Below are 17,529 nucleotides of genomic sequence, written 5' to 3'. Positions count from 1 at the left end.
ACTTCCTGGGCGCGAGTGCAGCTCCACAGGCAGTGTTTTGGTGACTCCTCATCCTCATGGCAAATCTGACAGCATCCGTCCTGGCCTATCTGCCGCAACCAGCTCCCCACTGGAAGACCTTTGTGGGCAAGAAGCCACAGGAAGTAGGAGATCTTCCGCGGCCGCCAGCTCTCCCACAAGGCCTTTCAGAAGGCCTGCAAAAAGAACTTGGAAATACCCTGTGCATACCAGCTGGGCCGCTGGGTGGGGGGGGGGGCTCTGCATCCTCCCAAGAACTCGCCTGCCCAGAGTCGTGCTGTAGGCGAAGAAGGAGGTCGGCCCCTGTCCTGTCACAATCTCTGGCCACCACCACTCTCCTGGGTCCCAATCAAGCTCTGACAAGGCCCGTCCCTCCCAGAGCCAGAGACGCCAAAGCTGCATCTGATTGTTCGATGCTAGGATCGGTACGCCAGACCTTCCCCAAAAGGCCTATGACCCGAACCCTCTGCCATGGGAGTAGGGGGTCGATGAGCGCATCCTCTCTCCTGAGTCGTCCATCCCCCATAACCGCGAAGAAGGAAATAGAGGAGTCATCCATACGTCCTGCGACCACCAGTGGGATGCCACGGGGGGTGAATTGTCCCAGCCAGCGGTCGTCACCAGGCATGAGGATCTGAGGCTCAGGTGGAACCAACCAATCAGCTGGGATCGCGCCGTCAATCTCCGTGCGTCTCGCCTGGGCGCCACGTGCACCTCCAGCTGCGTCTGCAAGATCAGCCGTCTCCAGATGTCTGTACGTGTCCCTCCAAACTCGAAGGGACCGGGTTGGCCCCCTCATCCACCCATCCCACCTGATATGTGATCTCTCCCCCAACTGAAGGCCCTCGGCATCTCTGACCTGACCGTTCCAGATAAGCGGCTGGCGATCGATCTCCTCCTGACAGCTAGGAGGGGACTGAATGAGACTGAGGCGGAGCTGCCTCCAAACCATGAGGAGGCTACGAATGAGTGGGGAACGGGGCTGAGTGAGCGGGGCGGAAGTGAAGATCCACCTGAGGGACGGTAGCCACTCTCCACCTCGGCGCGGGACACAAGAACCGACCCCCTGTTGAAGTAGCATCTTCCACGTCTGCCCCCCCGGGGTCAAACCGCGGATGACAAGCTTGCCTAACAAGGCCTGACTCTGAAGCTCTGGATCGATGACCCCCAGGCCACCCTCAGCCTGCGGAAGAATGACTGTCTGCCAAGCAACCGTGGCTCTGGTATCTCTGAGGCCATCCTCCCCAGACCAAAGGAAGTTCCGAACCAGCCTCCTGAGCTGTGCCACGCTGGATCTCGAGAAACACCAACAGGAAGACACATACCAAGCCGTGGCTAGGAGGACCTGGTTAACTACCAGGGCACGACCTGCAAGGGAAAGCTTAGCAGTGCTCCAGAAAGCCAGCTTCCGTCGGATGGAGTCTAGCACCGGGAGAAACTGCTGAGCTGGCGCGATGTCTAGGCCAACCTGAAAACCAAGGTATCTAGCTGTCTGTCCCCGTGGGATCCATGTGAAACCCAAAAACCTCCCCCATTGTGAACACGCCCCGGGGTCTGTGAGAAAACCAACTGATTTGTTCCAATTGATTTTCGCACCAGCGGCCGAGCAGAAGACCTCCAGGGCCATCCGCACCCTCTCCAGCATCCTCTCATCGTCCTGGACATACAGGGCTGTGTCATCCGCGTACTCCGAGTCCAAAAGCTCCGTGTCCTCCCGGAGTGAAAGGCGAACACCCCTGATCCCTGTAGACCTCGCCCGAAGGTAGTAAGTCATAGCCTCGGCGAAGAAGAGAAACAGGTAAGGAGCAAGGGGGCAGCCCTGACGCACTGATCTCTCCAAGCTAAAACGCTCACCCAGCCTGCCTCCAATGATGACCCTGCTAGAAGCTGTCCTGTACAAAGCTGAGATACCCTGAATCCAACCTGCTGGGAAACCTAGCCGCTCCAGAGTCCCCTCCAAAAAGGACCAGACCACTCGATCGTAGGCCTTCTCAAAGTCGAGAAGTAGAATGGCAAGGTGTGATCCGTTGTGCTGAGCCCACTCCGCCGCCTCTGAAAAGGTGAAGACATTATCTAGGATACTGCGATCCTGGACAAAGCCTATCTGAGTGTCATGGATGAGGTCTGGGAGTAGAGGCCGAACTCTGGCGCTGATCATCTTGGCGAGGATTTTGTAGGCAGTGGTAAGGAGAGTGATCGGGCGCCACTGACGAGGCAAATCAGTCCCGAGGAAAGGCTCTCTGGCATATGACCGCTGCTGAAAATCCTCTGCAGAGCTGCGAGGAGGGGCTGATGGATCTGGTCCCAGAAGGAGGTGAAGAATGCCCGGGATAGCCCATCCTCACCTGGGCATTTCTGTCCATCGATGGCCATCAAGGCCTCCAGCATCTCATCCGTGGTGAACGGTGCCAACAACGTCGCCTGCATGCTAGGCTGGACCAGGGATGGAGTGTGCCTCCACACCTCCTCACGGGCACGTCGAGTACGAGGGGCAAGCGGCTCCTGCTGGAAAAGGGTCCTGTAGAAGTCAGTGGCCAACCCCAAGACCTCCCCCGGATCCGTAATGATGTGTCCATCCGCTGTCCTGAGACTCCGAAGCTGATCACCTGCAGCTCTCTGGCCATGCGTCCTGAAGAACTCCCTGCACATCCGGTCACCCTTCCGGGCCCAGAAGGAGAGAGAGGCGTGATAGGAAAACTCTGAGCGACGCTGGAGTGTCTCCTCCAGAAGGGCTCTGGCTCGAAGGGCCTGGATCCGAAGCTCCTCCGAGCCCGGGGAAGCCTGCTGGAGTCGTTGAATGGAGGCGAGGTCCCTCCGAAGAGCTCTCTCTCTGCCCCACCAATCCTGTCGAACCTGTAGGGCTGCGAGCTGGCAGATCTGGCTGGACTTCTGCAAATCCTGCGCCACCGAGCCAACCAGATCCACGCACTCGCCCGAGTCTCTGTCCCAAAGACTGCATATACTGCTGCGCACATCCTCCCTCGAGAAAATGGAGTCAGGAATCCGGCATGAGCGGGGGGGAAGGGTCTGAGCTGCCGAATCTAATGATAAGAACACAGGCGCATGGTCGGACAGTGTCGTCCCTGGAACTATACCCGCCTGACCGCCTTTGCCGATGGCCCAATCACTAACATAATCTATCCAGCCTCTCCAGGAGTCTACCTCCTTCCCTGCGGAAGCCCCACGAGAAGTCCAAGCTCCCGTGCCAACGTCGGAAGGACGGGTCTCGCCAACTGTCCCTTCCTCCTGTCGCAAAGATAAAAGAGTCCCAAGCTGACTGCTCTGCCTGAGACATACCTGTAAACTCCGGTCCTCTGCCCTGCTGGTCCTCCAAGGTCTCCAGATTGTTGAAGTCACCTCCAACAATCCAGGAATCCATGTCTGGGAGAATCCCTGTAAGTGTCCTCCAGAAGGTGGCTCTACAACGAAGATCTGTGGGAGCATAAATGTTGAGGACTCCAACTCTGGATCCCTCCAGTTCCAGGCGTACCCAAAGGGCACGGCCTGGTATCAACGTGCCATGACCGAAAACTCCCTGGGCTAGCTGCTCGCCCACGGAGGTACAAACACCACCACTCCTCCCCAGTGCGCCGATCGAGGGCTCCCAATAAGTGTGAGAACGTCCAGGGAGAATCTTCCCGCATCTACGGGAGTGAGCAGCAGAAAGCTTGTGCTCTTGGAGCAGAAGTACATCCAAACGACCAATCACTGCTGGCTGAAGTTCCTGTCTCAAAATGAGCTTCCTAGGACCACGGGTTCCAGAAGAGTGAAACCCGTTCACATTCCAGGATACGAGGTGTAGGCTCATGGTGAGGACTGGGAGGCTACGAACAACTGTCTGCTCGCGGTCGAAGTCGAAGAAGAAGCTGACATTTCGGAGTGGAGGCGCTGACGCTTATGGGAAGGTTTGGAGGGGGAGGCGGGGTCATCTTGCCCGTCCTTCAACACCTTCAGCAAAGGCGAGAGGCCTTTGGTACCATGAACGAAAGCTTTCTCGAGCCAGCTCGAGATCTCTGAGGTGGACATGCCGTAGAAAGCGCGGAGTTTCTGAGGGGTCCAGGCTCTGACATCTTGGGGGAGGGGCCAAGACAGGGGGGCCCTGAGGATCACAATCAGTCTGAAGCGTTTGGCGGCGCAACGCCACCGCAGGCGCACGTCACCCTCGGACCACTGAGTCTCGAGAAGCTGCCCACCGGACGGGCCTATCCGGGAGCAAACCTGAGCATGTGTCTGCTCCCTGAGAGCCTCCCAGACCAAGTCGTCTGTCCAGGTCTCGGTGCCGTCGCTAAGGAACGTGAAAGCAAAGCTAGGGCCATCCCTGGGGGCCAAGGCGGCTATCTTCCCATCCGCCCCTTTGCGGAGCAGGAAGATACTGATGTCGAGGCAAGCAGGGAAAGTCCCGAGGTCGGCCACATCCAAGTAGTCCCAGGGGCCAGATCTGTAAAAGTCGCTGGGGAGCTCTCTCTCCTGAAGCTGAGGCCCGTCAGAGTCTGCCACTGAGGGGCTAGCGGACAGAGAAGCCTGCTCCGGTGAAGGTGTAGACTCAGGGTGTCCTGCCAGCGGAGGGGGAGGGGGAGGAGGCTGGGGAATAGGCAACTCAGACTCCTCAGGGGCGACTAGCGGAGGAGGAGGAGGGGGAGCGGGGGCTGCCCTCGGCTGAGGAACCGTCGGTGCAACTAGCTCTGCGGGAGAGCTGAAAGAGGCGAGGGGGGGAGGGATGGGGATGCATCTGGAACTGGGGCTGAGAAGGAGGGGGAGAAGACTGAGGAGGACGAGGAGGGGGCTGAAGCTGCGGGTCGGGAGAAATGGGTTGCAGATGGGGGGTGGCCTGGGGCTGAAAGGGAAGAGGCTGGGGAGAGGAGAGGGGGACCTGAGGCTGTGGAGGGCGGGCTACCGTCGAAGAAGATGCTCTCCCAGGTCCCTGGGGCGGCTGCCTGTCGGGTCTCTGAGGTGCAGCTGCAGGTTGGGTAACCTCAGCCTCTTTGCCTTTATCAGAAATCTTCTTGTTCTTTCCTCTTTTCCTTCTAACCTCAGTCCAGCCGCCAGCTAACTCTGGTCCGGGCTCCGGCTGCCTCTGCTCCTCTTGGCGTGGCTGCCCGGAGGGGGGGGAGGGGGCGGAGAGGGGGGGCGGGGGGGGCCGAGAAGAGCTGGCGAAGCGTGGACAAACAGCCGCCAGGTGCCCAAAGGCGTGACACCTCAGACACTGCCCTGGCTGTCCGGTGACTACCATGCTCTGGGTGATGCTGCCGGCATCTGTCACGATCTCGATCACTGTCGGGAGAGTCGCAGGATCCGCCACAGCCACACGGACTCGGGGGGCTCCTGCCGTAGTCACCGCATCGGCGAAAGTATCGTGCATAACCCAGCCAAAGTGTGAGCCCAGGTCCCTGACAATCGGCCGTAGCTCAGCAGCAAGACCTGGAAAAACTAGCGTCACTGGATGACGAGGTATATGGAACCGAGCATCAAAATCCGCTGCGCTAAATCCGCGGTACCACGGGACTATCATGATAATCTTTCCATCCACTGTCGTGGGGGAGCCAGCAATGAGGTTGCTCGCAGCTTTCGCGTTGGAGAGTTTGAGCCAGAAGATGCCCCTTCCCATAAGGGCCACCTCCTCAATATGGCCGTCCTCTAGCATGAGAGTGGACTGGAGCCAGTCCCTGATGGCTGATCTGGAGGGGGAATGTCCAATGACTCTGCCATAAACAGAGGTAAGGGCAAAGTCATTGGCAACCTCCTGAGCCCGAGATGATTGTTGCTCTGTCAGGATGACGCGGTAGGCATCTGGAGAGGGAGGGTCCGTCTGGGCCTCCGGTTCCGGGCAGGGAGCCGCCATACCGCCAAGACAGACTGCGAGGCTTCCGATGAGGAAGAGGCTGCCACCCAAAAAAGGGGGGGGGGGTAGATGCGGGAGGGTGGAGCCTGGGTGTGGCGGGAAGGATGGAGGGCGGGGGGCGGAGGGAGCGGGATGGGGGGGCAGGAAGCGGAGATGGCGCGGGGTGGAGGAGTGGGGGCGGGGAACGGGGGAGGTGGAGAGGAGGCGGGAACGGAAGCGGGGGCGGGGGAGAGGCGGAGTGGGGCGAGAGGCGGGCGGGGGGCGGGGGGAAGGGGTGGGATGAAGGGGCGGGGTGGAGCGAAGGGGCGGGGGAGACGGGGGTGAAATGGAGGGGTGGAGAGGCGAAAGGGGGCGGGAGGTGAGGGGTGGGTGGGCGGAGCGGGAGGCGGGGGGTGAGCGGAGCGATAGCGGGGAGGGGTGGAGCGGAAGGGCAAGGGGAGAGGAGACGGAGCGGGGGGGTGAGCGTGGCGAGGGGGGGCGGAGCGAGGCGGGGGGGTGAGGGTGGGGTGAGGCGGGGTTGCGAGGAGGGTGAGCGGAGGTGCGAGGGGGGGTGAGGCGGAGGTGAGCGGGGATGGCGAGGGAGGGCGCAGCGGCAGCGGGTGAGGGGGAGGCGAGGTCGAGGCGAGGAGGAGGAGGGCTAGGGGAGGTAGAGGTACGGAGGGGGAGGGGGAAGCTCGCAGGAGCTGCTGTTGCCAGTGGGATAATACTTGCTACGCCCAAATAGAACTGGTAATATACTGCCACCTGAGTCAGCGGTAACAACTCTTCGTGGCTCGAGGTCCTGCCTGAAAGCCTGCCTCGATAAATGACTCCCTGCTCAGTGCACCTGATTGGCAGGTCCAGCTGCCACAAACAAGCAAACCTGGATCCAGAAATTCTGCTGGCAGCTCCTGCCAAGTGCTACTAAAAGGCTGGAGTATACGTGGTCACATCAGTAACACTATTCACCACCTGATTATTGGACCCCTGTGCATTCCGTTGGGGACACTGACGCTAATAACGACCTTTCTGGCTACATCGCATGTAGGGGACGCCTTGAGAGCTTCTCGTTCCTCAGCTGTCAACTGCTTTCTGTCCTTCTGATCAGCTGTCAAAGCCTCAAGCTGAGTTTCATAGGTACGATCGATGAAGCACTCCTTTTGGTCAAGCACCATGGGGACCAATTCCTCCCAAGTCAACTCATTCACCCTACCACCGGTGTACCGGTGATCAAGGATGAATACGAGCCCCGTATTGAGACGATAATTGGGATAATAGAGTAATGGCCATATCCTTTGATGAAATCTGCTTCCTCGCTTGGAGGATCTCCTGCTGAAGTTCGTGGATGTGGTCCCGCATCGACGAAGACTTCTTGGGGTCCAACAACCTCATCTAGACCTCCAGTGAAACCCTCTTCATGGGAGAGGTCCGGACTCTGGTTATACATGGACACCAAATGCTCCCATATTCTTTTGGCTTTTGTTATGTGCTTCACGTGATTAGTCACTTGAGGAGTACAATTAAGAAATATAAATGATATGACCTTGGCATTGACACGGTCCCAGAGCTGAGACAAGGTCTCGGCCTTTCTCTGCTCTAGGATGCCAAGGTCCTTCGCTAGGGGATCTGGTCGGGCAACACCTATCAAGATGAAATCTGCTAGGTCGTATGACTGTAACACAGGTTCCATCATCATCAATCATACACTGCAATTGAGCCCATCCAACTGCTGGTCAACCGGGAGCGCTGGAATTCTAGTCTTGTTCTCTGCCATCTCGATCAAAGTCGCCATGTTGGAGTAAATAGGACGATGAACCGAAAGAGAAGGTGGATGGGATAGAAGGGGACTGAGGGTTGAAGAAAAGAGAAGGGTGAAGAAGAGGAGAGGGGGCTGACAGCCCAATGTCTTCACACCTCGTTCTCCGTCCCTCGGGAACACCTCCTCTCTGATGTGCAAACACCCTGCAAAGTCACCCTTCGCTGGTCACCCGAACAGTCCACTCCTCGCACACGTTCCTCCTCAAAGACACCTCTGAACAGCACCCTAATCCTCCTCTCTGTGTGTTGGCTCAACACACACTCCGCTCCTCGAGTCTCAAGCCAACTGTGGCTCTGATTCCATGTGAGAAGTGCAGCGGAAATGAATGGGGGAGAGAGAGATAGCACGCCTCACACCCACGCCACACTGAGGAGAGAGAAAGGCAGAGGAGAACTGCAAGTGATTTGTGGAGAAAACCCCGCTACAACAGGGGGAAAACCTCAGAACCAACGAGCTGCTCGAGAGCTCAGACAAACAGCTCAACAACCAAGAGAACGGGAGCACAAGGGAGTGGACGAACTGCTCCACTACCCTGCTCCTCAAGTGCTACTGTGGGATGGCTCTGCACCTCTGCCAGGCACCAAACTGAATTGAACTGAACTGCCCAAATGAGGGGAGGGGGAGGCATATATATCCCCCAGACTCTCCCTAGTTGGCCAGCATAGTAGGGCACCGTCCAGCCTGGCATGAGGGCTGACCCTCAGCCCTAGGGGCCGACCCCTACAGCCTGCCATATAGGGCTGTTCAGGCCCTAAGAGAGGGCACACACCTCCCCAAAACAGGGGCTATATCCAGCCAGGGTGGCCAACCTGCAGGTCGACCCACCCACTGCTCTACAGACTACAGCCCACAAAAAGGGGCCCATAGGAGGCGCCTAAGGGCAGTAAGGTGAGACACACCTGCACTCCACTTGGGAACCTTCGTGGCCTACGTGGCACCACATGAGGCACTAAAACCAACACCTACGCTCATGGGGGGCAGGCACACCCACAATGAGGCCTTCACTCTCTACCCTAGCCTCACTCACTGGGCGGGCACACCCACAATCAAGGCCCTCTCTCTCTAGGTGACATCAGGAGATGTTAACCTCTAACAGAGACGGGGGTGGATCAAGAGGGATTGTGTAAGTGGCCATTGGGACCAGTGGGTGGGTGGGCAGAGGTGAAGCCATCCTGATATGTAGTGGTACTATCTGCTTTACCCGTTGCTTGCTCATTTTTGCTTAGTCACCTTCTTCCTTTCTTGTTTTCTTTCTCTTTTGTTTATTTGATGTATTTTAGTAAGCACTGGTTTGCCCAAGAGACTCCACGGGTCTTGAGAGACCCAGTATAGCTGCTTATGCTTGGGCATTGATGATGACATAAGTGTTGCTTTGCTTGCTAAGTATGTCTTCCTTTTGTTTTTCATAAAAGTTTTTGTTTACCTCTTTTTTCTTCTCTTCCATTTTCTCTTTTATTTTTGTGTGTAGATTTTTGGTCTTTAGGACAAAAAAAATCTAAATTTGTATGATTGGACATATTCTAGTCTTACAAAGGTATATATTGATTCCCGTTACGGGTGTACCTTGTGTTGATTCTGTCTTCAATGTTGTTTGGAACCACAAATTTGCCCTTTTTCTCTTTCTCCCCGTCTTTTCTTTGGGCTTTTGCGCTTTGCCTTTATCCTTGTCGATATCCTGAGCCATGAGAGGGAGGACAAGAGTCGTAAGTGGGATAAAGTGGGAGGTGAAGCCCACTTATCCGAATTGTCGGAATCTCAGCTCACCATCTGGAGCTGTCGCTGTAGTGGGCAGGGCTGTGAGAAGAAGGCAAGGGAAGAGCTATCTAGAAGCTGCTGGTGTCAAGAAAGAGAGCTATGGAGAAGTTCTTGGTGCCAAGAAACCGGCTGGAGCAGAGGCAAGATGTATGGTACTGCTTGAGGGCAGTGGACAAGGGAGCAGCAGGGTAGCAAAGGCTCTGGAGCAGTCTCGAATCTGGGACAGGTACTTCAAGATTGCATCAGTCGCTGGAGCAGTCCCAAGCTAGAGGCTTTGGGTGGGTGCTGCAATCTTGAGTGGAGGCGCCCTGAAGCTGGACCGTCACGGGGCTTGGGGAGGCTCTGGGGAAGGATTGAGCAGACAATGGCGGGGCATTTGAGCAGGGAATGGCACCGACTATGGCGGATGCTGTGAGCAGGAAATGGCGGGAGCTGAGAGCAGGTAATGGTGCAGGCTTGGAGCGGGAAATGGTGGGGGGCTTGGAGTAGATAATGAGGAGAGAGGCAGTCATGAAACTAGAGCAGGTTATGGCAGGGAGGATGGAACAGACAATGGCGGGATTAAGCAGAGAATGGCACAGAGCTAGAGCAGGGAGTTGGAGCTGGCAGTTGGAAGTTGGAGTTGGCAATGCTGCAGGAGGCGGCAGGCTAGATTGCAGAGGAGAGCAGCAGGCTATGCGGAGGAGAGCAGCAAGCTAGGTGTGGGAGCACAGCAGGCTGATTGGAGGGGAGCAGCAGGCTAAGAGAGAGCATGCACGCACAAAGGCCTATGGGACAAAGTACATCAAAAGAAAAACCTATCCAAGCCTCTGTGGGCTGATGCAAAGGGCACACTAGGGCCCTTGCTGAGTGCTATGCTAAGCTAACTCAAAATCAAAATCAAAACTGAAAGATTGAGAGATCAAAATCCAAAATCCGGTGTTGTGGTGGCTCTCCGGTGGGTTGCAAAGATATCCTGGATTTGCATCTGTCGAGCTGTCTCTGATGTAGTGGAGGACATGGTATCCTCAATCTTTGTATCCGATGGGCTATGTCAAGAGTGGCACCTTGTCTGTGGCGGTCTCTTTTGAGGAGGGCCGAGATGGATTGGACCTCGATCGTGTGCTCTGGTCACTCTTCATGTTGTGTGTGGTCTCTGCGTCCCTCGGTCGGAAGCATCATGCCGTCTCTACCCGCTGCCCTCATGTCAGCTAGCTCTTCCTCCTCCACCCCGCTATGTCTTGGCGCTGACTCAAATGCATAGAAGTCTGTGACATGTTGCTGTGCCCGATCTACCGGCCTCCTGCGGTGTGGTCTCCTTCTCCTTCTCTATGATATGTCTTCGCATCTCAATTAAATAGAGCCCAATGTAGACGTGGTACTGAAAGTGGATCAAGCGTGAGAGTGGACCAAAGCTGTGCCCCTCTTGAAAAAGGCAGTGGTATCGTCCATGGATCTCATAGTAGGCTGGGAAGACACATAAGAAATGCTTCTCTGTCTCGACCTCCCCCATCGTCCATGACATGCAGATCTGTTGCTCTCTGGGTATGCATGTAGCTCTCTGTGCCTCGATCCTCAGCTAATGGGACGAGACCCACATCTGTCCAATGGCAATACTCAGTGCATGTGAGACTCCTCGATATTGATGATGAGTGCATCCTCCGATACTCTCAAGAAGTGGTTGTGATAGAATTGGATCTTTGTGGGGAACTATTGTTCCCCCCCCCACCTAATATGAGAGTTGGAGGAGATATAATCATATGATACGGTTAATCTCACCTTGTGGAATTCGCTCACAGGTGGTGCATCCAAGCGGAAGTCGGTCCATCTGAATACTGTGATTGGCAAACCATATTGTGCCAACCCCGCTATCTCTTGGAAAACCATGTGGACACACGTGCATACCATACTGTGCCAACCCTTCTATCTGCTTGCCGTTTGGATGACTCTAGTGCTAGCCTCGGCAGTCTCCACTAGGGTAGGGCCCAACCTCTATGGAGGAATGTCACTATCTAAAAAATGGCATCAACTTGGAGAGGTGTCATGGTGAACTCTGCCTGTACAATCTGCTGGGGAACTGAGGGCTTACTCCCATCATGCTAGATCCCATAATCACCTATAGCCACTGAAATCTCCTCCACTCTGTTGCCCGAGATATCACTTCCCAAAAAAGGTACTACGGTCGGTCTCACTAGGGTATTGAAAAGCTAGCCGTTCGTCGACGGATCCTGAAAGTGCACCCGACATCACTGCTGCTCTAGTTGGGTAGCTGGATGGGTCATTGTGAAAACTGGCTCCGTAAAGACTGCCCCAAGTATGTGTAAGATTGCACTATCTCCACTGGTTCACCTCGGTAAGTGAAGCTATGCTATTGGAGTACTGTGTGTGAGATGTTGAAGATCATACCTTAGTCTTCGGAAGGTTAACTGTCAGGTCTCTCTCTCCCTGCAAAACACCGCTAGGGCCTCTAAAGGTCTCAGCAGTCCCTCTGCTGAAGATATGAGGACGATGTCATCTGCATGTAGCAATATCTGTATTATCGAATCATCCCTCACCTCTAGTAGTCAATAAAGGATGTGATCTCATCAATGGAGAGCCCAAAGAGGTCGGTGAAAGGGGGCATCCCTGTTTCACTCCGAATGTGCTCTCAACCCAATCTGAGAGGCCTCCTGGGTGTGTATAAAATTTATACAAGTATATCTTGTGTATCACCAAGATTATTACTGTTTTTTTTCTAACGGACTCGTATAAGCTCATCACTCCCCAGATCATGACTTATGGGATGGCATCTCCTGGAGTCTTCTGATCATATGAGAGCATGGGACAGTGTCGAATGCCTTCTGGAAGTCTACAAAACAAGCGGAATTTTTGGGATCTCGACTTTGCCACCTCAATGATGGCCCGCAAGGTGAAGATGTGGTCTAGGGTGGAGTGTTGTTTCTGGAATCTTGCCTATCCTAGGGCTTGTTGCCCATGGCCTTTCTGTAGACGCTAATCTCCCTCTCCAAAATCGACCCATAAATCTTGGCCAAAGTGTGGCCAATCATAAGAGTGTGGTAGTTCCTAGTATTCATGGGGTCCCTTGCTTTATGTATTGGCACAATGGTGGTAGTACTCTAGGCAAGGGGGAGGCCATGGCATAGAGCGTTGTTGAACATCCGTGCCAAAATCGGAGGTAGGATCTCCTGCCCATGCGCAAAATGCTTAGTCTGTAACCCCTCATGATCTTGGGCTCTCCGGTTATGGAGCCTACGGAGTGCGGCCCATACATTTTGTGTAGTGAACAAGTGGGCCTTGGTATAGTGGACATATAAGGTAGTGCTTGCATTGGGATATCATAAAGTGAGATTGTATATGTGTGCCAGACATCTAGGTCAGATAGAATCCCCCATCCAATAGTGGGATCTCCCCCTCGAAAAGATTGGAGCACCTCATCCATCCTGTGTGCAAGGAAAGCCCGCCTCTTACGATGTATTAGTGGCCTTGAAATTCGCCGTGCCTTAGGTGTCGTCAGGTTGCCCAAGGCTTGCTCACGTGTAAGGTGAGATTTTCTCTCTGCACTCGTCATCAAACCAAGAGTTTTGAGGCATCTTCCTAGTTGGGACTTGTGTGGATCGAGTCGTGGAAAAAGATCTAGTGGTAGCATCCTGTACCACTGAGACAAGAGTGTTCGAAGCATGGGCGAGGTTTGCATCATCTCCAAGTGAAGCTAGAAGCTCAAGGGCAAAGTCACTCACATAGACTGGATCAAGAGCAGGGTCAAAATGGATCTGGACACAGATGGTGGGGGAGGGGCTCTCCCTATGGCTGATGTAATAGCCGAGACAGGAAAAGCTAGGTAAGAGTGATTAGCTCCAAGTGGGGAAGGAGGCACAATAAAGTCGTGTATCTATGATGCAAAGGCTAGGAGACCCATCAGATAGTTCACTGTACTTGTCCCCCCACCATGTGGGAAACAAGTGAGTCAGAGAGAGAGAGAGAGAGGGAGAAGTAGAAGTAGAATTTATTAGCGTCCTCGGGGGGCCAAAAATGACCCATGGGACCCGTCTCAATACAATGTAAAAAGAGTCTCCTCAAGGAGAGGGGTCAAGAGTCTATGAGTTCCTGATGTCAAGTAAAAAGACGAGTGACAAAAGATCCCAAAGCTGCTGGAGAGGCAGTGGAGAGAACTTATGTCAACTGAGTGGAGTCCTCCAGTATCTGCTGGTAGTCCTCCCTAATTGCACTGTAGAGCTACATGTGCTTCTGTCTCAACTGTCTGCATGTCACAAAGGGTACAGACTCTAGCATGTCTGGGCTGGTGTATCCCAGCTCCCTGCTCAATGGCAAATGTATGAGATCTGGTACGGATACTGGCTATGTTCCTGCGATATAGAAGGGGGATAGGTGTGCTAATATAAGGCTGAGCATGTGTCTCTATGGACATGTATGTAGACCAACATGTGGGATTTATGTTGTGTTGATAATATTCCAGCTTTACCCTCTTTTCACTTGTCAGCCAGTGATTCTGCAAAGTGCTCAGTAAAGACAGTTGAAAATCTTGCATGTTGACCTTTGCAGGCGGCATGGTCAAATATGCTTCCACTTTCCATCTGCTGAACCACTTTCTTATGTTTGTTGCCCATCCTGTGCATATGATCTTACTTTTGTAGTTCTTTTGAAGCTTTGTGCTGGCCTTCCATGCTTTATGAGGCAGCCTATCAGGTTGCATTTGCTGTACCTCTATTAGGTATTGCATGACTTTGATCAATGCATGAAATTCAATCGGTCTCCTTCCCGTTTCCAACAGAAGTACTGAGTATGGAGTAGTGGGTTTGACACCAAGGTGTCGCCTTAAGAAAGCTTTTTGCATTTTCTCAATATCATTCCATGTAGAGGCTGAATGCTGCCTCCCCATACTTCCACTCCATATAATACTGTCTGCACTACATATGCATCAAACAATACATTTCGAATTTTCCAGTTCCTGGTGTCGGTGTGCTTGCAATCATTCTCAAACTGGTAGTACTTCCCCCAGCCAGTGTCCATCCTTCTGTGTATACATTGCCACCATTTGTGATCTGCTGGGATATTAACCTGTAAGTATTTGAAGGTGTTGACATACTCAATAATCTGTCCATCAAAGGTGATCTCAGGGGGATGTTCTGGCTGATTGGTACAGACTGCCATCATCTTTGTTTTCCCGACATTTACTTGCAAGCCACTTTCCCTACAAAAAGTCTTAAGCACTTGTAAAAGTTTGTGCATAGATTCTGGATCGTATGCAAAAAGAACGACATCATCTGCGTATAGCAACAATAGCACTGTCCAAAGCCCCAATTGCGGTCCTTGCAACCCTTCCTCTGTTGCAGATTCATTGATGAGTTCCTCCAGTTGGTCAATGCATATTCCAAACAAGGTAGGCGATAGAGGGCAGCCTTGCTTCACTCCCATATTACTCTCAAACGCATCGGACATACCCTGTGTTTGTTTGAGTCGGCATAATACCTTTTCATAGAGAGAGGGGGAGGGGGAGGGAGGAGAGGGGAGGGTAGTATAATATCTTTGTACAAGGTGTTTAATGCCTGAGTTGGAGCCCGAGCTCTTCCTTTTCCCAAAAATACTTTGTGTTATCGAAGTACGTAGTACAAACTAAGGATGGATGTATCTTGGGGGGTGTGTGTGTGTGTGTGTGAAAAAGAAAGAAAGAAAAAGAGTTTATTAAAAGTCTTTGAAAGACCAAAGGGTGTATGAGACTGAAAGAACTCGAAACAATGAGCTGGAAGGTTGGAGCTTCTAAGTGGCCATCAACACTCAGGCGAATATAACATAGGCATAATCATAGAAACACCAATACATAAAAACATCTCTGAGCCCATGGAGGATGGAAGTTGTGATGTCGGGTGGACCAAAGAGTCAAAGAGAAAACACTTGGTCTTGGGATCCTGGAAATGAGAGTGAAAGCATTGCCACTAAGTGCAGCATATCCTCTGCTCAGTCGGGTCTGCCTTGCTGCTGGCCGCATTGTGAAAATCGGGCCAGAGAAAAGAACAACCAAGTATGTATAGGATGCAACAACCTCCACTGTAATCCGTGCGCGTGCCACAGAGAGAGAGAGAGAGAGAGAGAGAGAGAGAGAGAGAGAGGGAGCACAGTATATCTGACTTCTTGTGAATATTCTCTTTTGTTCTCATAGGGATACAGGTATTGTCAAGTTACGGATGCAAGGAGCATGCAGTGGATGTCCTAGTTCTTCAGTTACTCTTAAAAGTGGGATACAGAATATGCTTATGCACTATGTACCAGAGGTTTGTTGCTTCCTATCATTGCATGCACATGCCATAAGTTTTCTGTATTCTCTTTTTAGGTTTGTTTAGAGAGGAGCAGGTATCATTGACTTCGAAGGATGTCTGGTATGTCAGATTATATATGAGAGTTGCTACTAGGGAGGACATGTTCTCGAAGTGAATCTTTTTTAACCCTCAAAATTTATAAGGATGTAGATTATATATTTGAATTGCTACTAGGGAAGATGTGTTTCTCTTAGCAAATCTTTTTTAGCCCTCAAAATGTCAGTTGAGTTCCTGCTATATCTATATGCCTGTGGAGAGCTGCAATCATATCTAGTAATTCCCAATATTGTAGTGGTAGTGGTGAGTGTTAGTGGGCACTTTTAGTAACAGCACACTAACTGGACGTTTTAAAATTTTCTCCTAACAGGTCAAAGGCGTAGAAGAGGTAGTAGATGCAGACTCTTCCGAAGAAGAGGTAGGGGAGGCCAAAGCTTGAACAGTTCTGAGGAAGTACACTGTTACACCATGGCAGACAGATGTTCTGCTGTCCTGGTTGGAAGCCTCTCGCTAGTAGGGCATAGGACCTGGAGATTCCTCATGCGAAGATACATAAATTTGGTATGATAAATGGGGGCTGTATGCTGCGTATATCTCTATGTACATTAGAGGGTGTGCAATTGCCCTTTAAGAGCGCTGTATTTAAGAAAGAATTTGTGGTTCTAGTAGTAGTTTTGTCATCTTCACAGAAGAGTCAATTTCAAGGATGTCTTTGAGAAGGTTAGAAATCGAGATTTTAACCTGTCTACATAAATGAAGCATGCCCTGGAAAGTGGAATTTAGTAAACATGGCCAAAACATAGGGCCAAAAAAATATAAATCGGATGAATCTTTTAGTAATCACCAAAGAACATATTTGGATAGTCTTATATGTTCACGAACTGTTAAAAATCTGTGGAAATTTGGGTGAACCACTAGGAAACTATGGATTGAGAAAACTGAGTCTAGATTTTATCATTAAGGAAGCATTGGATTGAATCTCGTTTAAGACTGTTGCTGCTGCAAGTGATACTTCCAATGGCTTAAGCAGGGCATTAACCCTGTGCAATGAGGATCAGCATATTACTCTTGATCACCCTCGGCAACAAGGTTATGAGTCAAAGCTGTTATCAGCATTAAGGATTCTGGTGTCTGTGGCTTGATAGCCTTGTTTTGTAGTTGATTCAAACTGTCATTTTACAAGTTGTTCCAGTTGTACTCCACCCTTAGATGACAAAGTTTCTTTTGGCGGTTTGATTGTAGTTCTTTGGTGCTGTTAGTGAGATGTATCTTTGTGCCTACTTCTTCATGCACACCCAATTCAAGATCATACTGATCATGCTTATTTTTGGGGGGGAGGGGAGTATCTAAGCTAATGCTTGCATTAAGGAATCATGTAGCTATTTGAGATTCTCGATATGTGTATCTCAACACATGATAGCATTGATAATGAAAAATGGGATTTTAAGAAGGGACCCTTTGAAAGTTGGAAAATTAATTTGCCTTTAAAAGAATCAAAATGAAAACAATTTTATTATTTTGTACCTTTCTATCTCCCCAAACCACCACGTTCTTAGGCAGAAGATCATAAGCATTGGGAATTTGTTTGCTTGTAGCAAGGGTCTCCACTTTGGATGATTTTTATGGTTTTGAGCCTTAATGCATTATCTTCACCTTGCATTGTCACAAGGGTCTCCACTTTGGATGACTTTTGATGGTTTTGGAGCCTTTAAAAGAATCGCAATGAAAACAATTTTATTATTTTGTACCTTTCTATCTCCCCAAACCACCACGTTCTTAGGTAGAAGATCACAAGCAGTGGGAATTTATTT

At 51.9% G+C, this 17,529-nt stretch overlaps 1 protein-coding gene across 1 annotated transcript in view; it reads left to right on the top strand.

Moving 5' to 3' along the window:
- LOC147893195 (nifU-like protein 5, mitochondrial) overlaps positions 1–16,699 on the top strand; it is a 63,325-nt gene extending 46,626 nt beyond the window's left edge. Inside the window, exons 5-6 of the mRNA XM_087386556.1 lie at positions 15,565–15,676; positions 16,089–16,699. Of these exons, the coding sequence (XP_087242682.1) occupies positions 15,565–15,676; positions 16,089–16,157 (181 nt within the window). The 3' untranslated portion in view covers positions 16,158–16,699. The remainder of the gene's footprint in view (positions 1–15,564; positions 15,677–16,088) is intronic.
- Positions 16,700–17,529: the final 830 nt, after the last annotated feature.

The sequence above is a fragment of the Dipteris shenzhenensis genome, chromosome 15 (genome assembly GCF_047967505.1).
Source record: "Dipteris shenzhenensis isolate YYH24624 ecotype China chromosome 15, Dip_SZ_1.0, whole genome shotgun sequence".
NCBI classification, from domain to species: domain Eukaryota; kingdom Viridiplantae; phylum Streptophyta; class Polypodiopsida; order Gleicheniales; family Dipteridaceae; genus Dipteris; species Dipteris shenzhenensis.
This window is presented reverse-complemented; position numbering and strand designations above follow the sequence as displayed.